This window comes from Pelecanus crispus, chromosome 5 (assembly GCF_030463565.1).
Source record: "Pelecanus crispus isolate bPelCri1 chromosome 5, bPelCri1.pri, whole genome shotgun sequence".
Lineage (NCBI taxonomy): Eukaryota > Metazoa > Chordata > Aves > Pelecaniformes > Pelecanidae > Pelecanus > Pelecanus crispus.
The window spans coordinates 17,400,770-17,427,489 of NC_134647.1; the positions used below are offsets into that span (position 1 = coordinate 17,400,770).

The 26,720-nt window shown below is 47.4% G+C and overlaps 1 protein-coding gene across 1 annotated transcript in view; it reads right to left on the reverse strand.

Annotated features, from left to right (window-relative positions):
- Window positions 1-1,651: 1,651 nt before the first annotated feature.
- MARCHF4 (membrane associated ring-CH-type finger 4) overlaps window positions 1,652-26,720 on the reverse strand; it is a 110,008-nt gene continuing 84,939 nt past the window's right edge. Inside the window, exons 3-4 of the mRNA XM_075711381.1 lie at window positions 25,890-26,082; window positions 1,652-2,013 (exon numbers count right to left, since the gene is read on the reverse strand). Coding sequence (XP_075567496.1) covers window positions 1,652-2,013; window positions 25,890-26,082 — 555 coding nt within the window. The remainder of the gene's footprint in view (window positions 2,014-25,889; window positions 26,083-26,720) is intronic.

A 26,720-nucleotide genomic window follows, 5' to 3' on the forward strand; every position in this document is an offset into this window, starting at 1 on the left:
AGTTGCACTGGCAAAACAGCTCAACCCCATAGTACTGGGACATACCCTCCATAGAGCAAAGACAGTCAGCAGGAAATCAGTAACATGGATTTCCTCCTGTTGCAGAAGAAAGGTGGTGAGGAGAAGGATGAGGATGGTGAAAGGAATGTGGTGAATGGAGAGAACAGTACGTGCCCAAATGGAAAAGGACAAAATCAGTAGGGAAAGAAATTTTATTTTCAAGCTTGTAAGAGAATATTACAAACAATGGAGAGTAAAAAAAGCCCAAACCCTAAAAACTATTTAAAAAGTACTTGACAGTGTCCCTTTAATATCCACAAATGATTCAGCCATTGTGCATTGAAAGAGAATGTTCCTGAAGAGCAACCGGTACCTTCGAGGATATATCCCAGAGAAGGAGAGTTATTAGAAGTGTTACATATTTGATCAGCAACTGTGCTCCCTCTTCAGACTAACTCTCTCTTGAATGATTGAATGGAATAGACTCTGTAATAAATTAACAGACTGGATGGTGAAAGGCTCAGCCTACAAGACTGAGTGAGACTGTTGCAAATCGAGCAGCAGGGGTACAGACACCCAAAAAAAAGATGTACAACTCTAATGCATGAGTGTCTGAATCAGCAAGGTAGCAGAAACCCACCGAGATGGGTTGGCTTCTTGTGATTGGAGTAAAATGGAGGAAAATTAACCTGGAATGTCTGCATGGGAAATGATGTGTGTGAGTGGCAACATTTGGATGCTGGATTTGGGGTTATGAAGGCAAAAATCACACCAGTACTTGTGCTTGAAACACCTGTGGAGCATTTGTACAAAATTTGCCAAAAATGCGTATACGTCAGATAAAGGTCATGGAGCGCCCTCCCCCCCTCCCAATACCACCCTCACAAACCCTTTGTCAGGAATATTATGAAAAAAAACAGGTATTTTGTTTTGGTGAAATTTGGGTATGCCTGGGTTTTGTTAGATTTTCTTGGTGGAATGATTCAGTGTCTCTTTCCATAAATCAATACTGAAAAATCCCAAGCCATTTCACTTCAGGTGTCTTATGGTAAATCGAACAAGGCTCCAGAGTGACTCATGAAACAAAACGACTCATAGCCCTGGTTAATCACAGTCTGGAAAATAAAAATACTCCAAATAATTCACTCCCTTCCTTGTTTTTATAACTCTCACACTGTGTGTGTGTGTGTTTGTGTGCGCGTGTGTGTGTACGGGGTGTGTGTACAGAGCGTTACCTATTCCAGGTAATAGGATTTGAAAGACATGCTAAACCGTCTGTTCCTCTGCTTCCCCAGAACTCTGCCTACTCAGTTTGTAGTCTGTATTGCACTTGTTTTGTTGGATTTTGTGATTTGTGTTGTTGGGTTTTTATTCTTTTTTTTTTTTTCTTTTTTAAACTAGCTTGAAAACATTAACCTCTTAAGCATGAGTGTGCAGCTCTCCCTCCACCTGCTTTTTTTCCTCAGCTGGCCAGGTGCCGCCTCTTATATCTTGTGCAGTTACCAAAAAAGAAAAGGAGAGGAGGGAAAAAAAAAAAAAAAAAAAAGAAAAAAAGAAAAGGAAAGAGAAAGAAAAAGGCACACCATGCTCCTCTGCCTCATGAGTTCTTTGTCTCCTCCGCTTCGTGTTAAGGCCTCCTGAATTCCTCGGCTCAGACCGTCGTGACCCTCATGACGAGCTCTCTGTTACTACTAGACTGACTCCTCTGTTCGTGAGGCCTCAGGTGGCTGAGTATATGCAGGATGGTATAAGCACAGTGGTGGTCAGAGAGGGTGCCTGTGGCATGGCCGGCAGCCCGTGCCCCGCTGTCGGCTGGAGCGGAGTTAGTGGCTGTACCACCAGTGGAGGACGAGTGGGTGGTTTGGGAAGAGGGGCGCTGATTTGTCCTGGTCCCTGTTTTTTGTTCCTCCATGTCCTTTGTTTTGTCATAGTTCAGCACTTTCCACTGCTGATTGACCGCCTGCCACCGTTTAAAAATCCGGTAAACCGAGGGCCCTTCGTGTATTATTAGACCTGGAGGGAAGGGGGAAAGAAATAAACATAAAACAGAAACAAAACTTTAGAAAGAACCATAAACCTACCCCAGCATCCTGCCCCCAGCTAGCTAGTTAGCTCAGCTTTCCCTCAGCCAGTGTTTATTCAACGATAAATCACGTATTTTAATTACTGGCTGGCAGAGCACTGGTGCTCCTGCTCTGCTGGATCCCTTTTCCCCTGAGTTAAAAGGATTACAGCTTTATCTCAGCAATCAATAGATGGGTCGTAAATGCAGCAGAGTGAGTTATGCTCTTACAGCAAAACAGTATCTGTTTACCAATAAACGCCCAAGGTTTATCTGTCACTGGACTGGTTTTGCACGCTGCATAGGCATGATTCACCCAGCTAACGGCGTGTGTTTGGAGGGGGTGTATCTGGATCTGACGTGCCAGTGACGTCTGCTGCACCAGCGTCATGTGTGTGCACAGCCCGAGTCTCTCGCCACACACACAGCAGCAGAGCAGACACGCACATGGAGGCCAGAGGCGGCAATCGAGCAAAAAAAGGGTCTGTCTATACCTATAAATGGTTTGTCATCCTAGTTTTGCTCATCTGCAGAGCAGGTACCTCATCATACGTCATTGCTCCCTTCCAAGGGGGAAAACAACACACTTGAAAGAAAGGGCAGATGAGCTTACACCGTGTGTGCACTGATTGTGTGCGTAATGCATATGTCCTGCTACCCATCTACATATACCAGAGCTGATGTCTAGGGGATGGGACTGGGCTGTAGGACAACTGTCTTGTAGTGGTCTCTGCATTTGAAAGAGAGTGAGCAGCGCAAGAAATAAGAAGCAGAATCATACTGAAACGAGGAGGTTGCCTTGACCAGCATTGTGTGGGAAGATGATGGTCACCACAGAATAAAGTGGTTTACTGCTATCCCTGATGAATCAAATGCTAGGGCTTTACCCTCTACCCAGCTTTTCCAGACTGTTCTAGTTTCTGATGACAGGTAATTATTGGAGTAAATCTCTGTATATCAAAACCCCAAATATCTGAAGGTCATCCTACCCTTAGGGCTGACCTCCCCATTTCTCACTGATGAGGTGCAGCCACCTTGTTTCTTAGGGTCTGCATCTGATTTTACAGAGTTTAAACTCTAACTTCACTACAGATCGAGTTTCTAGCCTCTCTGATTTTAAGCATAACTAGAAGCTCTGCTCACTTGATCGCAGAATAGCTTCAGGCCGACTCTCACATTCATTGTAATGGGGTGCTGAGCCTGCTTACTGGCTGTAGAAGTAATCACATTAGATAGTTTAAGTATTCAAATCTGGCTATTTTGGGACAGGGAATGGCATTGGGCGCTACAGTATAGGAGAGATCTTTACTCTGGTTCCTGTAGACCAGTGAGATTGCACAGCTGTAATCCTGTAGTGATGCCGTCTTTTCATAACCAAACAGTGTGATGTCATAATAGAAAAATGTGGTTTTTTTCCTCCTTACTTTGAAACATGGTTGAGCATTCTGACATCTCCTGATCAAAGCATCAACCATAAAAAGCAGGACTTAGGGAAAGCCTGCAGATCCAGCCAAGGAGACAGAGCTTTGAAGCAGGCCTGAAGTGGATCAGCCCATGACAAGGGACATTAGGCATATATTTAAATGAGCTGTCTGATCTGTAGTGAATGAAATTCCACTCTGATCAATGACAGAGCCAATGTTTCTGTGAGACCACTTTAAGCCTCGGATAAAAGAGCCGAAATCAAATGTTTTCTCCTTGGCTGTAGAACATTCTCCATAGAATCAAATCCATTATCCAAAGTATTAAACACTGAGCCAGGATTGTAAATCTACTCTTAATTACCTTATCACAAATATTTAATGCGCAGCCTGATTCAAGAGGGCTGTTTATAAAATTCTTGTTTGTTTGCCTTCTAATTATAAATGTTTATGATCTTATGCAATTAACTGTGTGATGCTGATGGATGGGTTGCTGAGTCAACTGAGCACCTGTTTTCTTAGATAATTTTGGTTTCCAAATATTTATAAAAGTACAAAATAACTTGTTTTCGTCTGTATTTACTGGGCTCTAAATTACTTATCGATTTCCCAGTGTCAAGCTCAGGAAGCTGTAAAATTAAAAAGGAACCAAGTGGAGGGGTGGGCAGGGAGGTGGAAGTAACAGTGATTCATTTGCAAGAGTAAATGCCAAGAGTAAGCAAGAGTCCATCAGTTTTCTATCAAGCTGCAGGATGCTTAATGTTCTCATTGAAACAAATTTTGTCTGCCTGAGATAAATTAGGATTGGAATTCCTACATCCAACTCTGTCCATCCCCTTCCAGAAACACCCCTCCCTCAAGGATCATTCTTGTTTACAGAGGTGAAACTTTCCAATTAAAGGCCAGACTTAAGTGGGAAATCCTTCAGGAAGAATTGTATTCCACTAGAAGTGTCCAGCTGGAAGCAATTATTCCATAAGCCAAATCCTGTGTATGTGGGGAAGATAGCAGGTTGGTATGAACTTCTGTCTTTGTGTATTTCTCTCTTTTCAATACAGAAATGTATATATGGCAGAATTTCAGATGGATTCTGGCAGTGGCCTGGTCCTTCTCCACTCCTCCCAAGTTTATCTTGCCCCCTTCTGCTTCACAAAAATCTGTTCTCAATGGATCCTCTGTGAAAACCATCCTCTTCGGAAAGAAAATCCCTGTGTTTCATGCAAAATATGTTGGTCCAGATTGGTTGCCTGGTCCATGAAAACCCTTGTTTGTAGTGTTGGTGAAATGAAACTCCTGTGGAACATGGGCACTGAAAATGTGCTGTTCTCATTCCCATTTTCTCATGTAGAGACCTGGCTGGACCAGCATCAGAAGAAATTCCTTGAGCTGATAATTGTGGAACGCTAGAAGAAGTATTCAGGAGAACTATAATATACACTTGTTTTGTCTTATTTCATTCTTATATCTGTTTGTGGCCATTGATGGAAGCAGGGCAGCTGGCTAGATGGAGCCTTGGCTGTTCTTATAGGCTGTTCTTATATTCTTAGACATTTTTACTTGCACCAGCTTGTGCCATGAAAAGATTTCCCAGATGGCTCTGGAGCTGGAGGCAGCCCATATTACACGATGGGGTCATTAACCTGACAACAAAGTCTACAAAAGAAATTTCTAGTGCCTCTGCTTGCATTGCCACATTGGTGTGGCCGTGCTGTTCCCAGGACAAGACAGTATCTCTTAGCTAACATGGTAGAGCTAACCCAGTTGCAGTGCTCCAAATTAACACATGCTGAATCTGGAACAAAATGTACAGGAAGCCATACTGATCTCTTTTCACTGTGTTCATTCTCTCCATACATTAGCTTTTTTTTCACTTTCTCTTGTGGCTTTATTGAGTCCACACATAGGGTCAGATCGTGGTCAGCCCTGTGGAGCTCTGTAGAGTCCAGGCAGGAGAGTCTAGTGCAGGGTGCAGGGATTATCCTGGGTGCAGGGATTACTTCCCAGAGCTGAGAAGCTGCTTTGTGCTTCATAGCACAGGCAAACACAACAATATCTTGGCAATAGGTTAGACCAAAACTGTACATATTGCTTATACCGGTATCTTATACTTTCATTTATTATACATGGGAAAGTACCCAGCACCTAACCACTGCTCTTATGCAAAATTATCACAGTAAGTGGCCTGGCCCCAAAGAGCACAGAGCCTGGTTCCAGACTGGATTTAAAGCAACAGGTAAGCAACATCAGTAGAGGTTGGCTAGGCAACGGCTGTGTCAGTACAGTTGCATATCCAATCAGTGCATGCCCACAGCATCTGGGAGAGCAAGCTGACAACCGATGACTCGGGGAGAGACTTACCTCTTCCATTTACCCCCCACCCTCACTCTCATTTTCATCCCAAAGCAAGAATAACTGGACTGTTTCTTTTCCAGATGATCGAGATGCAGTCTGCACCAGAGCTAGCAATGGTGAAAGCAGTGTAATTTCTATGTTCTACTGATTGCTACAGCTAACCCTGAGCTTCTGGACTCTTAAAATGCAAGAGTCAGAAAGGGGAGCATGACCAAGGGTGAGTATCATGGCCCAGAGGTAAGGCTCATGTCACTGTAGGACTTCTCTGAGCCTTGCAATACCTGCCCACACCAGATCATGATCCACGTGGGCAGTCTCTGTGCAAAGAAATGTTCCTGGTGGGTAGACATATATGGGCTATGTGCCTCTGTTTCTTGGGAGTAGTTGGGACAGAGGAGCCTTGCCATCAGTGGGCCTGCAGCAAGACTTCTCAAGCCTTGGTCCTCAGCCCAACGGCTAGAAGGGCTGTTGGAAGAACATAGGCAAAACCCAGATGTAACAAGGACAACTGCATTTGTGCCTCCAGATGGGCAAGGGAGGATCAGCTGGCACACCACCATCCTATGAGATTAACCCAAGTGGTTGTGAGCCTCCAGTTTAAGGCAACTTTGGAGTAGCATTTTCCCCAGAAATGACAAGCAGTCACTTTCTGCACGTTGTCAGCCTCTACTACCAAGTGATCTTTTCACCAGGATTTTCAGCCTGTAATTAACCTTCCCCTTATTCCAACACTTGCCATGCATTTGCTTGAAAGAGACAGGTAAATTCTTGGGGCAGGAACTGTTTCTCCTGTTTGCCAGTAAAGAAACCACCAAAACAAGGCTTCTGCTGACAGTGAGTGGTACATCACCCCTGCGCTGTCACTCACATTATCTACAGGAGAAAAAAATCACAGTCCATTCCAGCCAGTTACTTTGTCCTAGTTCTCATAAAGTCCCTGTCCTGCCACCTGAGCTGTCACCTCATGTGGCCACCTTCGGCAGCACTTTCCCCATTCGGTTTCCTTTCCAAATGCAGTTTCACCTCAGCCAGACAGCTGCCATGCTGTAGCCTGTTTCTATTGCTTTCCTTGCTGGGTGTCAGGGGAAGATTACAGCAGCTGTGATCAAAGCTTAATGTTTGCATCTACGGCAGCGGTGGCTCAGGCCAAAGCAAACCAATCCTCCTGGGAGATAACACTTTCATTGCCGGGCTTTCCCTCTATTGACATCATTGCATACACAAACCCTTTTATCCCTTTCTGTGAATTCTTTAATCTTTTGTGGTAATCTCAAATTCCTCCACTTTTGTTTCCAAAGCTCCAGCAGGTCAGCCCTCACTTATCTCTTTGCCTTAAGCTCATCCTATATGCTCCATCCTTAGCTGCCTTTTATCTTAACCTATGAGCAGAAAAGTGGCTGTACTGGTTCAGACAAGGACTCTGTCTATCCTGCCTCCAGCAGTGGCCAACAGTACAAGGAAGGGTGTAAAAACAAAGCCAGGAGACTGATGTTTCCCTGATGGGCTCTGTACACTGCAGGGGCCATACCTAGCCACAGACGGTCTCTTCTGGCTCATTTGCATTCCCTAACCATAGGTTTGTAGTGTAGTACAGTAAAATCTACTGACTTGTGCTCTGCGCTCTGCATTTGCTCAAGTTAGGGTGCCCTGCCACTTCCCAAATTCTCACAGTCCCCATGAGATCACTCCATTTCAAAAAGTGCTTTAGAAATAACCATGAATCTCTGCCTCACCCCAGCTTCGCAAGTACCTCACAGTACATGGGAGATGAGTCACCGAGCTCCCACTGGACCCTTCCAATCCATACTGTTTTTCAGTGCAATCCACTGTACTTTATCCCTCATCCATGATGCAAAATAGTCCTTGGTGATAAACTGGGAAAAGAGAGCCAGAGGAACCTTTTTCTGCAAGTACGGGCTGGGAAAGGGACACCTAGTGTCTGGCATCCCTCAACATTGTGGCAGAGTCAGTTCCAGCTGAATATGTCAAGTTCTTTAAAAAAACCTAGCATCTTTAAATCCTCCAGTGGCCGAGACCCAAGGCTGCAGAGCTATGCTCTGCAGGCAATGGGGAAGAGGGTGAACCAGGGAGTAGAGTGAGGCAGATTCATAATTGAAAGTAATGTTGTGGCACCAGCGGCACTCTGCACTTGAACTGGTTTGGGAGGGGAGATGTGAACATCTGAGTTGACCAGGTGGAGAATCAGGTAATGCCCTCCCTCTCCTCACTTCTGTTCAGCATCTCCAGAACGTCTTCATTTCATCCCCCTTTTTGTGCAAGTGAATTCCCTAGGAAGGTGGAGTCCCCAGAGCAAAGAGATGCAGAATCAGCACTGTACACCCCACCTTCCTTTTGATATCCTGTTGGAATAACCTGATATGTCACAGAATCGCTGTCTTTGGCAGTGTGACTGCCCGGTCCAGCTTGTGTTTGGGATTCTGATTTCTCCTTCCTAAGGGTAGCACGTTGCACTTCTCTTTATTCAATTCCATCTTGTTGATTTCTCCAATTTGCCAAGATCATTTCAGATACTGATCTGATCCTCCAGAGCACTTGCAGCCTTTCCAAGCTTGGTGTCATCTGTGAATTTTATAACAGCACTTCCTATTTCATTATCTAAGCCATTAATAAAAATATTGAAGAGAGCAGAGTCCAAAACAGTCCTACTTGAAACATGTTTCCAGTTTACAGTACACCACTGACAACTACTGAGAAAGCAGTTTTCGATTGGCTATACACCTGCATTATAGTTATTTAATCTAGACCACATTTCTCTGGTTTGTTTAGGAGAATCTTAAGGCAAAGCACCAAAAGTATTGCCCAAGTCACAGCACATCAAACTGACTGCTTCCTCCTTAGCCACTAGGACAATTGACCTCCCAAATTAGATACAGTTATACTCTCGTGCTCATCAAATAGTTAGTTAAAAAAAAATATTCTAATATCTTTCTATGAATCAGTTAAGCTGATCTGCCCTTCTTTTCCTTGATCCTCAGTTCCTACCTTCTTTAATGAGGGAGATTATATTTAAAGCTAGGTACTCTGCTTGCATTTCCCCAGCTGCCTGGCACCTCCCGCATCCTCCTCAAGTTTTTGATGATGAATGGGTCATGGGTCACAGACTGCTCCTGCAGCTTCCTCTGAAGTTCATTAGGACATGCTGACAAGGACAGAGCTAACTCGTTTGAATATTTTTGAGTCTGTTCTTTTCTGATTCTGCCCTGGGCTTCTTTCTCCTCATTAAAATTATTTTAGTTATGTTTTGAAGACTGAAACAAAGGCAAACATTTAACTCTTTGGCCCTTTTTGTATCAAATATTATTTGAGCTCTTAGACTTGCCTTGTTCTTCTTACTTTACATATGCTTATGGACCTATTTCTTGTTGCCTTTTATGTCTCTGGGTGGTCATCCTGGGGTTCAGCTCTGACAGCTCCCCGTGCCTGTGTGATTCCTAGAGACTTTTCATTAGTTGCAGGCTCTTCTTTCTGCCTTTTGTGTGATTGCAGCTTCTGATTTTGGGTCCTCAAAGAGCTCCCGATGCAGCCTCAGTGCTTTCTTCCCACGCTTCTGAGCTTTCCCATGCACAGGCACAGTTTGCTGTTGTGCCTTTAGTATCATCCCTTTTGGCAGCCGCGAGCCGTTCGCAGCTTTTATCCTTCAGATTCTTTTCCCAAGAGACACTCCCTGCTCTGGTCCCCTGAGGCTGCTGTCGCTGCTTTTCTGGAGTCCATTATCCCACATCATACTTTTCTTCAGCTCAGGAATGCTTTCATCACAGCCACTTTTCATACAAACTACTGCTACATTCAGATTTTCAGGGTTTCTGGTGAAATCAAATAGGAAGTATAGACTACTTCATAACTGTTACCCTGGCTTTCCAAAATATAATTTTTGCCCCCAAAATGTTTCAAGAGCTTAGTGGACAGTCTATCTTGCATACAGAAGTCGTCCAAGTAACGAATGACCTGGGACCTCTGGTGCTGTCTTTTAGACATTTCAGGTAGTTGCAAGACACTGGATCAGTGAGCAGGATGTCTCTAGTCCACAAGACATCTAGCAAAGGTCTGCTCTGAATAATGCTGGAACTGTACAAGGAGAGTGTGCAAGCTTAGAAATGTCCAGCACTGAACGACATATAGCATAAGCTGAAACTGTATTCATAATGATTGGCACTCGAGTGAGTGCTTAGCATATGGAAAAAATAATTAGCTGATTATAATCAGGCATTTCATTATCAATCATTCTCCATGCACATTTTTTTAATATCTAAAGAACTGATTAAATATGTACAAATCTGGGCTGTGTTTTGGCTTGGCAGAACTGGGATGGCTGCATGGCTGGACCCTGTTGAGTGCTGTTGATCACTGGATGACATGAGCTGTCATGGAGCCCACAGGTCTGGGGAAGATGAAACACCCCCCCTCCTGCCCATCACCCTTTAAGTGTATTTGCTGTAATGGGGCTCCACTGGCAGGCAGCTTTCACAGCGATGCATGTGCCATGCTTAACTCTCCTCAGGGCCCAGGGGCCACAACTCCAGCAAAACTGAAATTCAGCCTCTCAAAGGGTGAGACCTCCATGGCCTGGGCAGAGCCCCCACCAGTGTATGCAGAAAAGCTGCTCCCAGCTGCCTTAGGGAGGTATTTTATGGAGGTATGGACTCCTCCACTTTGGGTCATTAACAGCTGTCCTGGTTTCAGCTGGGGTAGAGTTAATTTTCTTCCTAGCAGCAGGCATAGTGCTGTGTTTTGGATTTAGTAGGAGAAGAATGTTGATAACATGCTGATGTTTTTAGTTGTTGCTGAGTACTGCTTATGCTAGTCAAGGACTTTTTCAGCTTCCCATGCTCTGCCAGGCGCACAAGAAACTGGGAGGGGGCACAGCCAGAATAGTTGATCCAAACTGACCAAAGGGCTATTCCATACCATATGACGTCATGCTCAGTATATAAACTGGGGTGGGGGGGTGGCCAGGGAGCAGCGATTGCTGCTCGGGAACTGTCTGGGTATCAGTCGGCGGGTGGTGAGCAATTGCATTGTGCATCACTTGCTTCGTGTATCATTATTATTATTATCATTATTATACTGTTACTATTAGCATTACTATTTTACTTTATTTCAATTATTAAACTGTTCTTATCTCAACCCAGGAGTGTTTCTCACTCTTACTCCTCCAATTCTCTCCCCCATCCCATCGGGGTAGGGGGAGTGAGCGAGCGGCTGCGTGGTGCTTAGTTGCTGGCTGGGGCTAAACCACGACAGTCCTTTTTGGTGCCCAACGTGGGGCTGTGCTTCCACCCCTGGGGCAGTCAGTTCCAGGTGTACTGAACACCCCTCCAGGTAAAAGCAAACTGGGGTCTGCACTCTGCTGCCAAAGGGATGGAGAAAAATGCATTAGCAATATCAATTGTGGCATACCACTTAGCTGCCTTTGACTCCAGTTCATATTGAAGTTCTAGCATGTCTGGCACGGCAGCACTCAGCGGCGGTGTAACTTCGTTCAGGCCACGATAGTCCACTGTTAGTCTCCACTCCCCATTAGACTTTCGCACTGGCCATATGGGACTGTTAAAGGGTGAGCGAGTCTTGCTGATCACTCCCTGGCTCTCCAGTCGACGAATCAGGTTATGGATGGGAATCAGGGAGTCTCGGTTGGTGCGATATTGCCGCCTGTGCACAGTTGTGGTAGCAATTGGCACCTGTTGTTCCTCAACCTTCAGCAACCCTACAATCGAAGGGTCCTCTGAGAGACCGGGCAAGGTAGACAACTGTTTAATTTCCTCTGTCTCCAAAGCAGCTATACCAAAAGCCCACCGGTACCCTTTTGGGTCCTTGAAATACCCTCTCCTGAGGTAGTCTATGCCAAGGATGCACGGAGCGTCTGGGCCAGTCACAATGGGGTGCTTTTGCCACTCATTCCCAGTTAGGCTCACTTCAGCTTCCAGTACAGTTAGCTGTTGGGATCCCCCTGTCACTCCAGAAATACAAATGGGTTCTGCCCCTCTATAGTTTGATGGTATTAGCGTGCACTGTGCACCAGTGTCCACTAGAGCCTTATACTCCTGTGGGTCTGACGTTCCAGGCCATCGAATCCACACAGTCCAGTAAACCCGGTTGTCCCTTTCCTCCACCTGGCTGGAGGCAGGGCCCCTCTAACACTGGTCACAGTATTTGCTGTTCGCTTCCTGTAAATGTGAATCAAAAGTCCCCTGATCAAGGTCGGAAGTAAAATTAGCCCTCTTACTCTGTCTCGGGAACTGCTCACTGGAAACTGGAGCTGCAATTTTCCTGGGAGAACCGCCTTTTCTAATAGTTTTTCCTTGCAACTCACGCACCCGTGCCTCTAAGGTTGAGGTGGATTTTCCATCCCACTTTCTCATGTCCTCTCCATAATCACGCAGGTAAAACCACAGGGTGCCCCGTGGTGTGTATCCTCTATATCCTCTCTCTTGAGCATAGGGACGTTGACTCCTAATGGCTGAGACACTGGTCCGTGCAGGTGGGGAGTAGGACAGATCCTCTCTGAGTTGTTGGAACTCTTGGCATATTTTTTCAGACAGTTTTTCCACAGCCGAGACACAGGCCCGTAGGGAGGAAGAGAGCTTTTCTTCGTATTCCCAGAGTTGTCTAGCCACTTCATCCACCGTTGGTGCCTCGTCGTCTTTCCAGGCTAGTATTGCCAACGAGTTGGAATACGATGCTGGTGCGCTCCGTACCACCTTCCGCCACATGGATTGTGTGCACCTGACTTCATCTGGGTCTTTGGGTAACCGCTCATCATTCAGGTCACTGTAAATCACCTCCAGCACGCCTAATTCCCTCAGGTACTGGATACCTTTCTCTACGGTGGTCCATTTGCTTGGGCGGTATAAAACATCCTCCTTGAAGGGATACCTTTCCTTCACGCTTGACAGAAGTCGCCTCCAGAGGCTGAGCGGTTTTGCCCCTTTTCCAATTGCTTTGTCAATGCCCCCTTCCCTGGAAAGGGATCCCAGCTGCTTGGCTTCCCTACCCTCTAAATCCAGGCTACTGGCCCCGTTATCCCAGCATCGGAGCAGCCAGGTGATGATGTGCTCGCCTGGATGACGACCGGAATCTTTTCGCATATCTTGCAGCTCACTCAGGGATAGGGATCGGGTGGTCACCATCTCATTTATGGGTTCTTCCTCCTCTGGTTCTTGTGATGGCCCTGGTTCATCTTCATCCCTTACTAAATGAACTGATTTCCTCGTGTATTTTTTCTTCTGTATAGGGGCAACTGATACCGGCGCAGGTTGGTTCTCTGGTTTAGCCACAGTGTCTGTCACTGGGGTTTGAGTAGCCGCAGTGCTCATGGCTGTGGCTGGAGTAGCCACAGTGCCTGGGGCAGGGGTTTGAGTAGCTGCAAGGCCTGTAGTGGGGGTTGGAGTAGCCGCAGGGCCTGTAGTGGGGGTTTGAGTAGCCACAGTGCTTGTTGTTTTGTCATCAGATCCAGAGACCTTCTCTTTCTTTTGAGGGTACTGATTAGTGTTGACCACGGCTCGATAGGCATGGGCCAGTCCCCAGCATGTTGCAATGATTTGTGTCTCTCTGGAGCTACCAGGGTGACAACATACTTCTTCCAAATACTTTACTAATTGTTCAGGATTCTGCACTTGTTCAGGGGTGAAGTTCCAAAACACTGGAGGTCCCCACTGCCCTAGGTACTTGCGCATACGATCCCACACACCCTGCCACTCATAACTATCCAGCCTTGGGGTAGATTTCTGGATGATATTTTTAAACTGCTTACTGACCTTTATCAAAACGGAAACAACATTCCCAAGAAGTATCAATAGAAGTATCTTAACTGCCCAGGGGTGTTCAAGATACTGGAAAGTTGTTGTAATGAAGGAGGAAACATCATAGAAGAAAGCAGCAAAGGTGCCATTCTGTATTTCCTCCACAACAAGCCTCTCAGAGTAAGAAGTATAATTGCTAACTCTCTCTATGAGGTAGTACCCGAAGTACAGTAGTGACCTCTGTATGAAACCCAAATACCAAAGAATGCTCAAGGTCAGGGTTTTGATAAGGAGCCTCCCAAGCAAAAGATCATGAATCACTGCAGAGCATAGCACACTACACAAACTGACAACAAGCTTTAACACGTGCTGCAAAAAAAAGAACATGGTGCAGACCAGATGAACTAATATCGTGACCGGCAACTGTTAACAGCCTCCTTAATACACTCTGGTTAATCTGTTGTTATCTCAAACCCTTCGTGCCCCGCGTTGGGCGCCAAAAAGGACTGTCGTGGTTTAGCCCCAGCCAGCAACTAAGCACCACGCAGCCGCTCGCTCACTCCCCCTACCCTGATGGGATGGGGGAGAGAATTGGAGGAGTAAGAGTGAGAAACACTCCTGGGTTGAGATAAGAACAGTTTAAAATAAATAATAAAGTAAAATAGTAATGCTAATAGTAACAGTATAATAATGATAATAATAATAATGATACACGAAGCAAGTGATGCACAATGCAATTGCTCACCACCTGCCAACTGATACCCAGACAGTTCCCGAGCAGCAATCGCTGCTCCCTGGCCACCCCCCCCCCCCCCAGTTTCTATACTGAGCATGACGTCATATGGTATGGAATAGCCCTTTGGTCAGTTTGGATCAACTATTCTGGCTGTGCCCCCTCCCAGTTTCTTGTGCGCCTGGCAGAGCATGGGAAGCTGAAAAAGTCCTTGACTAGCATAAGCAGTACTCAGCAACAACTAAAAACATCAGCATGTTATCAACATTCTTCTCCTACTAAATCCAAAACACAGCACTATGCCTGCTGCTAGGAAGAAAATTAACTCTACCCCAGCCGAAACCAGGACAACAGCACAAACAGGCTGGCCCCCAAGCCTTTGACTGCTGACTAACAGGCAAACCTTGTGCTTATTACAGCTTGTCTTCTCTCATGCAAGCTGGGGTTCAAGGACGGCTCTGCCTCAAAGCTTCCTCAGCCCCAGGTGGGACAGGACCCCCCACAAAGGCAGCGAGAGCCCTTCTCCTTCCCTACCTCCTCTGCTCCATCTGGCAGAGCAACGGGAGCAGCAGGTCCCATCTGGGCGGGTGGTTACACTACGCCCCAAGCTCAGCAAGAGCTCTGCCGGGTGGGAGATGGATCCAGCGTGCCAGCATCTCAGAGGGTCCCCACAGTTGCTGTTCCACCAGGGAGCAATCATGGCAGACCTTGGCCCCTGCCATGCTGGGACTGAGCATGGAGGACCGGGGAAAGGAGACAGCTTTTTTACTACTGATGGGAGTGCTTGGTGTGACAGCCCACAGCATCTCTCCTCCAGGCAGCACCGTGATTTTGCAGGATGCTGCTGAGCTACACGGCAAGAGACAATTTCCAGGTCATGACACCGCAGCACGTCATGAGTTCATGTAACACAAGTATGTGGCAGTGATTCCTGTGCACACAGGATGCTATGGGTTCCTCTCGGAAGCAGGAGCAGTCCATCCCACATACACAGCATTTGTAGCTGGGGAAGGAGGAATGCTTTATCCAGTGGGATGAATTGAGGGGACAGGTAGGACTGCCTGTCATTGGGCTTGTGAGCTGGTGGGAGCTGGGGGCAATATGTTGTAGGAGCATTGGGGGAACTTTTATGGCTGACAGGTAGATGCCAGCTTCTCTGGCAGGTGGTACCTTCATACCAGGGCAGCCATCTTCATTCATGTCCTCTTCCCATCCTCATGTTCCTCTACAACACATGGGCTGCGCCCTGTAGGGCTGAGCTAGTAAGGCCACAAATGAGGAAAGACTGGCAAAATTAAGGAGCTGATAGGAGGTGTCCAAAGGACAGGAAATTCCTTTTCATTCAGCACTCCCACACGGTCTGTTTGTAATGGGAAAACAGCATCAGTTGTCTGCAGGATGCCATCTGTGACAGAGTAGCTGGCCTGACCCCGGGAACAACACACAGCAACATCAATCGCTCTAGAAATGCTGCAGTAAGCATAGGAGCTACCAACCACCACAACTTTCTCCTGCCCTGCTCAGACTAGCACTTTTACACCCTGCCTCAAAACTGGGACAAAAAAACTCCAAAAGAAGAAATAACAGCAAAAATAGGTAAAATAAACCCAGAGAAATCCTTGCTCAGGCAATAGATAAGCCATAAACAAAAGCACTCCTGTAAACTCAGCTGGCTGTGGACAGCTACAGCAAATGGATGTTGTGCCCTTAAGGGCTCTTGTACTCCTATGGTATTTAATTCACAGTGCACGATAAAGCAGAGGATTAAAGGGCAGTCTCTAGCTATGCAGGCAGCAATAAATGAGACTCTTCTTGGAAAAAGCAAATAAATAAATAAAGACTAGAGCTCCACCAGCAGAACAGCCTTGCTTCTGAATCATACATCTCCAGCATCATTCCCCACTTGTGAGTCTACCCATAACTGTGCCAGTATAGGAGGGATAGGGCTTGGAGGCATTACCCATACAGCTCCTTGCTCTCTTAAAGTTTTCCCCCCTTGCTTTGTAGCTAGGATTATATAGACCCTCTTGGTGCCTTTTTTCCCCAAATTTAAAATGGAGATGGGAACAGCACCCCACATCTTGAAAGGACTTTGTGCACGAGAGTTGAAAGTCACTCATTGTGTGCATGGCAGATACTCTTAGGTCTTTAAAAGATGGGAGTAGAAAATAATTTCAAACTGGATTGAACAGAGCACTGGCCAAATGCACATCCTGGTCTCTGGGTCTCTGTTTCCAGACATTCCCTGACAGAAGTCCATGGAGGTGGATCCTTGTGGTGAGGAGAGAAAAAGCACATGGCTTCCATTTCACTATACTTGCACCACGGCAGTCAGTCCTCCAGGTCTGGGTCCTGAAACTCTATCCTATAGCTAACGTTACTTTGACCAAAGCACTGCCTGTGCAACCATGCTGCATCCTCAGCCATTCCTGGGACATTTCTTTAAAGGCAAAGCTGGACAACAGCATTGTTTTATGTAGGGTTTGGAAATCTGGCTTTACACTTGCTTAGAGTGAGACTTGAAAATGTCACGCTGTCCCCCAGAATGGAAGAATACACACATATTTTCAGACAGATGAGAATGTTTCATTTGGACTTGAATTTTTTTTAAATGTTGTATTCCATTTCTGACATGGAATTTGAAATACTCAGCATGAGCAGTCATCTCTAAATGCTAAATCAAAATGCTTTGTTCAATAATGATCAAAACATGACATTTGCTTATTGAAGGTAGAACTAGTGCCTCCCTCTCTGCTTTTATTAGCAAATGAAATTCTGTAAGAAAAAATGGGAATAGTTTCACAGTTTTTTATTTTCTGAGGGATGCAGGTCCTGTCTGAGCCCAGTCCCTTCAGACTGCTCCAGCCACTCAAACGTTCTTTTTCTAAGAGGAATAGGGACCAGTTAGGAGAGACATAAAGGTGAGTACAGATCCCCCATAGGCTAAATTAAAGGACCTCGGTGTGCCTCTGAAGTTGCAGGTCGGTGTGTGCATTACGATTGCTTCTTGTTGGAGCAAGATGTGGGCATCTTTCCCCTCTGCCACGGAGGAAGGCATCCCAACGGTGTGAGGCAGAAGGTTCTCATGGTGCTCTTTGGCCAGCCTTTCTCTGGTACACACCATGGTGCAGCCTGTGTTTGGCTGCTTTGTCCTCCACAACCATGACAAAATCTTTCATTGCAGACCCCAGGATTTCTGTGAGATTTCCAGGAGCCTTCCACCTTGGGTGCTGTTGCCTCTCCTCTCTGCTCCCCTACAGTGTCCCCACAGGTCTCACCCCACCTTCTCCCCTGCAAAGGTCTTCACCTCTCAAACACAGGCACTATTCAAAATTAAGGAAGGCAGTAGGAGCCAAGAGAACAAGGGTCTATCATTTCTGTTCCGTTACTAGCTAGGATTTCTGGGATGGCAAAATTTGCCTTCCCTGCTCTGGGTATACAAGCTTCTTCCACCAGAGCTGAAGACCTTTAGGGGCTGCAATATCCAGCTGAGCGAATGCTGACACAGGCTGAAAGGGGCAGGTAAGAGTTCATATGCACGTATGGAATCTGCCAATGCTGAGCTGACAAGAGTGAAAGCAGTGAAAGGAACTGCAAGTGGCTAAGCCTGCAGCAAAGGTCTGGAGAAGAGCCTTGTAGGACACAGAGAGGTCCATGATGTGGCTGTGGCTGAGCAGAGTGAATTGCCCCACCTGGTATAGTAAATGCCTGGACCTTCGGCTCTTCAGGCTTCTCTGCATTCAGCAGGTAGTAATGACTGCCCACTCTACACTGGCCCTGCCTGAATGTCATTGCTGTGGGTTTGTTTGCTGGCTGGACCTCTTCTGAGAAGGTAAAGTGCTGGCTGGACCACTGGGCACAGGATCCCTGGTGTTATTTAATCTTATTGAACAACAGCTGCCAAACACTGCATGGTCATATGGGTACTGTGGATCCAGCTCTGCCATGGAGCAGAGGGACCCAGGCTGTGGCTGCCATCGGTGGTCATGATTCAGGAAGAAAAGTGCTGCTTCAGGGAGTAACTTTCAGGCAGAATAAGTTTAGCAACTTAGCCCATGGGCCTGTTTGCAGTATTCTTGCTTACAGACTGTTGTATCTGGGTCTGAAAGATGGCTGTTTGTAGGTAGCCATCCCTCAGGAGAAGAAATGATCAGTCACCACTTTAAGAAGTGATCCCAGAGCTGGATTAATGTGGATTCGTGTTAATCTCTTCTTACCTCTGTTTCTGGCTCCCTACAGAGCTGGGGACACAGCAAAAGCAGCCTCATCCACGATGCACAGGGGACGACCCCCCCTGTGGCCTCATCTTTGACTATGGAGTGACTTCTCTTGCTATGGCCACAAAGGCTTGCCATGGACCACAGCCTCTCACCTCCAGGAGTAACGTGTCTGTGGGGACAGAGGCTGTAGTAGGAGCAGTGATGGGACAGAAGGCAGTTGGAAAAACACAGCCTGGCACAGAGCTGAGGACTTTTTCCATCCTTTACTAGACAGCACAGTTTATGCAGCTGGTGCGGGAGATCCTACCAGCTGCCTACGAGGGAATCTCCTGCCATAGCGTAGAAGCTGTGACAGGCAGGTGAGTGCTTCTGCCTCTGCCAATGGATGGGAACTTAACCCAGGGACACCAGGCATTTGACTCCAGTATGGGGTTTAGTGACAAAGAAACATCATTCTGACGATAACGTATCACCCTTGAAAGATACAGTTCACAAGGCAAAAGGATTTCTTTTCCTCCTCAGAAAATGTTAATTATGTTGCCCTCATTAAATGCTAAACACATTGATCCACTGGAGCAGAGAGCACCATATGGTTATTCATGACAAAATACATCTCCAGAGCCCTGTTGCAACAGTGGGAAACTGCATGGAGATGGATGTGGTGAAGGACTGTGGAGCTGAAAGGACACATGTGAAAGGCCAGGTGCTGCTCTGACTGTGCTGGAAGCCAAGCTCCTTCCCTGCAAAAAGGGAGGGGGTTCAGAGCCAGGTCCAAGCCCCGTGGCTCTTTGCTCAGCAGCGACGTACTCGTTCTGCAGAGAGCTGCCGGAGCTGCACTGGAGTTCAGCAGGCGCATTAAGCCTCCGCAGAAATGCCTGCTGGTGAAAGCAGCACACATGCATGCGTGCCGGCTGGCCCACTCTGCTCTTATTGAATAATCAATGCAGCATTAGATAAAAATAGGTCCCATCTTTCAGGAACGGAGGGGCAGCATATCTCAGCTTTGCTGAGCATCCGCTGTTCCTGGATAGCAGCCAAGAAGTCAATCGGCAGATCAGCTGTGCAGCATCAATTCTCCTGCTGCTGGACCAGGTACAGGGCCCTGAATGACTGCTCTTGAGGGACAGTCCCTGACCAGCTGGATTGAGAGCCCCACAATGCACCCTGTGGGGACTGTTCCTGTCTCCAACACCCCCCTTTACAGCTGATAAATCAATGATTTGCTCAGTGATTTTTTGAGCACACACATTGTGGCTGAGTGTATGCAAAGCACGATTCACAGTGAAAAAAAAGGGAATTGGCTGCCTGACTTTATCCCAACTACCTGCTCTGATGATAGGCCCTGGATCTGGTCATTCCAGTTAGCTCCTGGTAGCTCCAGTTTGCAGGCAAACTGAGCAAGAAGTGCATGAACAGCGTGGCAAGCAGTGAAGCAAGCTGAAGGGCACAGAAGACTTCTGCATACTCTCATGGGTGTCTTCCAGGTATGTTGAAGGCATGCATGTTTGCTGTCTGGGTTGGTCCCAGGTTTCTCCTCTGAAGACATTTGCTGAACTTCTCTGCCTTGTGCCCTGCCTTTACGGTGTCATCAAGCCCGTGCATGGGCTTGGTGCTTCCCCAGAACAGATTCCCTACTGCTCTAGCAGTTCTTCCTGCTTTGTACCTTGGGTGACTATGCAGACCTGAATGAAAACATCTGCTTTCCTTTTGAGAATCAGATGAATACAGATGAAGACCCTGAAGACACTTAATTTCTCAGTTTCTCTTTATTTTATTGGGACTTTGACTCCTAAATCCTTTGAATACTGAAGGCCTGAGTGACCTGGCTAGAAAACACCCTGAGGCTACCTCAGCCTGGCATTTCCTGTAGGAAGCAAAGCTCATTTAAAACGAAACCATATTAGTCTTAGCAGGAAGTTTGAATTGTGACTGTCTCAAGGAAGCTCCATTAATTACTGTTCCCATTGCACTACGAAAGATCAAATGCTGTGGATCAGTTTTAATTGGCTATTGATTTCTTATGTTATTACCTACGGTTGTGCTGAGATGCCATCAGACATAGTGGATGCTTTTGACTATTCTTGCTGGCAGTTGGGATTAAAAACAGCAGGCACACACTTCCTGATCTGTAATGGATTGCCATGGTGTGCCAACAAAAATCGTTGGCAGGATGAATGGTCCTGCTTTGCCTGTCTCTTGTGCTATTGAGCTGCAGTGCAGTTACTGTTGTGAAGGCAAATACCCTCAGGGACTGGCTGCCAAGGAAAGCAAGGGAAAAGCTTCAAAGAGCATGAGGATTTAGTGCTTGCAAAAGTGCGCGGCTGTCAGCACCAAGGCAGGGTGAGTCAGAGAGCAAGGACTGGGTGGGCATGGACAAAGCAACAGTCTCTACGAGACAGCGATCCAAGGAGAGGAAGATCAGATTGCTTTCACATCGCTGGGGATAAGTCCCCCTCATGCCAACCACAGCGGTACCCCTGTGTGAGCACAAGCAGGACTGTGCACACAAACTGTGACAGTGACAGCCCTGCACACGCAGCCTGCTAATGGCCTTCCTGAGACATGCTTCCCCCTTAGAGCTGATCTGGTCATGCCTGAGCCTAGACTGTGACGTGCTCTCATTAGCTGGCAGAGTTCCTCCTTGTTTAACAGGAGATGGTTTCCTGTCCTGCTGACCCCAAATGACACCTTAATCTACAAACGCTGACTTTCCCTAATTGCACCTTGACAAAGAGAGAGGCAAACCCCTCCTTCCCCCTCCAAGGACTGTCATTTAATTAACAGGCAGGTATCTCTCAGGATTTATAGCCCAGCTCTAAGCTGCTACTCGCCCTACTCAGTAACTCAGGCCTGTGAAGGCTCATTCCATTTATCTCTGCATTTTGATAACCGCATTTCTGCTAATCCCTCTCTATGCCAGCTTTCTGGATTTACCTCTCATGGAGAGAGCAGTTAATCAAATGAACAGTCCCCATCTCACTTTTCATTCACTTCCTGGTTGCTGATCTCAGATGAATGTGTTGTAGACGGCTTCATAGCAGAGCAATACCTATTCTGGCACCCTTACCAGTTTCTAGTTTAATCCAGCTCTCATATCTGTCCTACAGACATGACCAGAAATAACACACATGAAAGAGAGAGATCAGAATCAAAGATGTTGGGGCTGGCTGGATATGAAGAAGCATTTAGTCTGTTCCTCCTCCACAAACTGGGATCAGCTCTCCTCAACCTGTTCTTGACATATGTTTTCTAACAGGTTCTTAAAAAAAATCCAGTATTGGAGACTCCCACAAATCCCAAGCAATCCTTTCCAGTGCTTCCCGCCCTCCTGTTAGATGTCTGAGAGAAAGGGGGAGAGCAATGTTGAAAGACCATTTTGCACATCTTGCCCAGATGGACGTAGCTTCTGGTACTTAGGGCCACACCATCTGTCCTGCTAGTCATGAGGAGCAGACTCATTTTACTTTGGTTGTGGTTTTGTTTCCATGGTGCATGAAGGGGTAGCAAAGAGTGTCTGTCCCTTACAACTGTTTTTGTGGAGAATGCTGGGATCTAGCAAATTCCAAAGAAAACTAGTGTATCAGTGATTGTAAGTGGCTGAGGGTCAAACCCAAGACCCCTGGATTTTGATGCATGGATCAATAGTCTCTGAGTTAACAGCCATATTTTGAGAGCTCAGCTTAGATGATCTGACTGCTTCAGATCAAGTACAGCTCAAGTGAAGATAACAACAACCAAATGATCTGTGCTTAGGTGGCTATACGTGCAAGTGAGCACTCGTGCCCTCGCCTTTGACTCCACATTGGAAAGACCAGTGCTGCAATGGCATTGCCCATGCAAATTGCCACAGATATCTCTGTCTTGGCAAATTGTTACCTAAATCCCTTAATGACTTGGTAGAGAGGAGATCACACAAAGCAGCTGGGCAGTTGCTGATGATAGTCAGGATCTCTGCAGATCTGGTGTCTTCTCCAGCTTTGAGACTCTACAGTGCCAGAGGAAATGTTCTGCTGAGCACTTCCAGTGACAGGGTGTGTAAACTGGCCTCCTGGACAAATGTCACTGGCTACTCAATGGACATGAGACATCCAAGGACAACCGAAGCAGGAACTGGCAGGAACTGCAGAGGAGCTCTGCTTCAGCACATCTGCAGTTTAGTAAATACCTTGTCTTTCAAACCTTTGCTCCTCTGCCAGTGAAAGCAAAACTTGGGGTCAAACTGGGGGAAGGAACAATTGGAATTCATACAATTAGTGTAGGACCTGCAGTATAACATTCTGCTAGCTAAGGCTGCCAAACAATGCACAGACAATGTGTGTGTTACATTAGCTGAAAAAACCAAGTGTGGTAGAACTGAGTGCATTTAATGTCCTGCTCTTTCCCCATTGCTGAGCATTTCTTAGTTCCTAAATCTTTCCTACCCGCCCACAGACTGGAAAGCAAAAGGGGAAAAAGGCTGGACTGCAGAGGAGGAGACACCGAAATGCACAGACAGCACCCTGGTATTTCAAGAACCGTTGTCACTGCAATTATCCATGAGAGGTTTTATCCTGAACTTGCAGAAGTGGAACTAAAGCCCAGGGAGGAGTAACAAGAGGCTTCGGGCCGTGCTGGCAGTTAGGACCAGAACTCTGAATCTCCGGAGCTGGTTTTCCCCAGCTGTGATCAAAGACCCTGTGCAAGGCTGCAAGGTTTGGGAGAAGGATAAAGAGAGGGAGAATAGCTGTTCCACAGTGAGAAACTCACTGTGAGTCTTCTAGGGAGCTGGCATGGCTGCATCCATCACAGTTGAGCAAAGCTATAATGAATGAGGAATTAAATCCAGTCACGGAGTTCCCTTTGATCAGCCCCTTCTGTTGACCTGACCTGGCCTGGCCTCTCCCTGGGACAGACCAGCCTTTTGGACAGCACTAGTGGAGCCCCCTGAAATCAGCAGGGCTGGAGAGAAGTCACGCAGAGGAGAGACCTGACTGCATCGACAGCCAGGGAGTCACAGCTCCCTGTGAAGACCTCATTTGTCACCTGATTCAACCTGGGCAGAGAAAGAAGAGGAGGAGGAGGAGGCGGGGAGGAGAGTGAACACCAAATCTCAGCTAGCACTGCTCAGAGCTGCCCTTCCCCTCCACTGCAGACCTGGGAGCAGCAACAGCTGGGATTGCAGAGCGCGTTGATACACAATACAAGAGAGTTTTACACTGGAGCACGGCAGGGGCAGAGGGCTGGCTGGATGCACATATGAGCTTTTCTAGGGAAAAGTCTGAAATGTATGAAAGGCTCATATGGTCCAGAACATCATCTCTCCTGGTTGAGCATGGGTGGGCTGCCTGGCAGCACAGGCAGACATGCTGCACACAAGTGGAGCCATCTCTGGGTGGACACTGCTCTGAGGTGCTGGGCAAGGGAAGCCACATACAGACATGTTAACTCTCTGCGTCTGTAACACTTCCCACTTGCTTTTGAGTTTGTGGGAAAGCCAGCATGCTTGGCCCACCATGACTGCCAGCTGCACAGGGAGGAGTGTGAGACAAGGGGCTGCCCCAAGCCATGACTCTGAAATGTTCCTGGAAACAGGACAGCCGCTTGCTCTTTGGCTGGAAAAAATCAAAGCTCCCAGCTTAGGGCATTAAGCTTGATGGTGACATCAATGGAGATGGAAAAGGGGCTTTTATTCCCTTCAGAGAAATAGAGGCCAGACCCTTAAAAAAATTAATAAGAAAGGAAAAAAAACCTCAAATCCAAATCCATCTGCCCAGTTCCCCTTCAGTTCATGGCTGGTGTGGTTTGTTCTTTGCTGTATGGGAGGATTTAGCTCCTATTGACAGATGAGCTAATCAGTTCCCCTCAGCTCTTGAAGCTTTATCAAAGCCAGTTAATCATGTTACTGATATCCGCCCAGGCCAGGGCTCTCCACTTCTGTCCTCTGCCAACAAGGTGACACATAGACACACTACACACACAGAGGGATCATTTTTTCCCACTCCCAATCACACCAGCAAGAGGATGTCCCCAGTGGCTATTGTGCCAACATGTGGGTGCTGCTCATCTCTCTTTCACCCTCCTTTGCCACCCTTCATTTCTGGAGACGTGATAGCTCCACCAGCATCTCATGGAGGAGCAGGATGATGTCTACAGGCCAAGCTCACATCTCCTTGTCAGCACAGCGGTGGCAACAGTGGGAGGACTTGATCTGGGTTTCAGCAGGCCCAAGTCCTGTGCTGGAAGGATGCTGAAGCCAAGAGCCATTTGAACCAGGATACCAGGGTGTGCTGTCGAGACCTCTGTCCCTGCCATTGGGTTTGGTTTATGTCTGTACTGCTTCTCTGTGATGTCTGTCCTGCTCCTCCTGAGGGCTGAACTTGGGGCTGTGCTCCTTTCTCTGGAGTGGCCCTACCCACACAAACACAAATCTACCAAGTCAAGAGGACTGCCTTGTCCCACCAAGTTTCTGAGAGGCTCCTTCTGCTTTTATACCAATGATGGAAAGACCCAGACATGAGGAACTCTCTGGGACCCTCTCTGCTTCCTGGCAGGGTCACTTGAGCTGGCATTATCTGGTTGTCTGTGCTTGGGTGGACACTGCTTAGGAGCACATTTGGAGGTGGCTGGTGTTCACTGAACTGTGTCAGTAACCACCGCTCTTTCAGCGGCCTGGCTGGTGGTGAGCACCTCTGCCCGTAGGTATCATCAGCTACATCCCCCCACCCCACAGGCCTGCACTGGGGTTACAGCTTTTGCTCTCAGGGAGACCTTCTGGGGCCAGGCTGCCAGCATCTGCTTTGCTGTCTGGGCTTGCTTAGTGTGGGGCAGCTTCATCCTCAGAGCTCTGTGCCAGCAACCTGACAAAGACCCCAGGCTGGGCCATGACCTGGGCTGATTGGGACTTGCAGCTGCAGGGTGGGCCAAAGAAGGGGCAGCCACCCCTGACCAGCAGAGAGACTGGGCTGGAGAGCCAAGGAGTTGCATGTGGAGAGACCCTGCCATACCCAACCATGGGGCAGTCCCTAAATTAGCTATTCCAGAAAGGAAGGAGTTTCTCAAAAGCCTTACACTCCCCAGCTTCTCCCAGACCTCCCCACCCTCTTCCTGCTCTGAAGAGAGGTTTGTTTCTCTCTGGGGTTCCTGCAGGTCCCTCTGCCAGCCCAGCCAAGAAGATACTCCAGGGCTGCCCAGATGAGCAGAGAGGACTTTAAAATATGTGTCGCAAAAGCAAAGAGCAGGAAAAGCCCGGGAGGCTCAACCCAAGCCGAGCTGTACCGGCTGGCTCTCCATGCCATCTCCTGCTCCTCTCCACAGGTTAGCAGGCAGGTCACCTCAGCTGCGCCGTGAGATGCGATCACCCACCTATACAGACAATGTCCATGAAGCCGTACATTCCATAGCAGATCTGGAAGAGCAGGTCCTGGCGCTGCCATTTGGCCGAAGGACTGAAGGTCGACCAGATGAGCCACGAGATACTGGCAATGAGGAAGAGAGAACCCAGGATGGCCGCTGCTATCTGAACCTTCTCAATGACCGTCAGAGAGATGGCCTGCCACTGCAAGGGGAGGCAATGGGGAGAGGAGAGGGGACAAGGAGGAGGGAGGAAGGGGAGGAAGGAAAAATAGAAGAGATTAGTTATGTGTGGAACATTGCTGGTTTACATCATTGTGGTGGTTTTGGAGATCTCAAAGAGCACCTATGACTTATATGTGCACCCTATGCATAGATGCTTTTACCTGATCCACATCTGGGGATGTGGACCCCATGCCATGCCAACAGCATGGCAGTTGTTCAGTAGTGCATGGCCCCATATTTCCTGTCAGCATTGCTGAAGAGGAAATGGGGAGGAATCCTGCATCTCACCAGGAAAGCACAGAGACCTGAGGGAGGCAAGATGGACTGGGGGCAAGACACTGAAAGTAACATCCCCATGACCGTAGGTCTGTGGTCTCCATCACAAACCAGAGCATTCAGCTGCTACCTCAAATAGAGGTCAGGCAGCATCCTTGGCCAGGGCATCTATCACCATGAGAAGAAGTGTCTCAGAGAGCCAAGCTTTCCTTCGGAGGCCTCCCATGAGGTGGCTCTGTGCCGCTTTGTGAGTTCTGACAGGATCACAGCATTAGGTAGGATCTCGCAGCAGCAACGCACATCCCACAAAACTTGTTACAAACAACACAAGTTGCTGTGGTC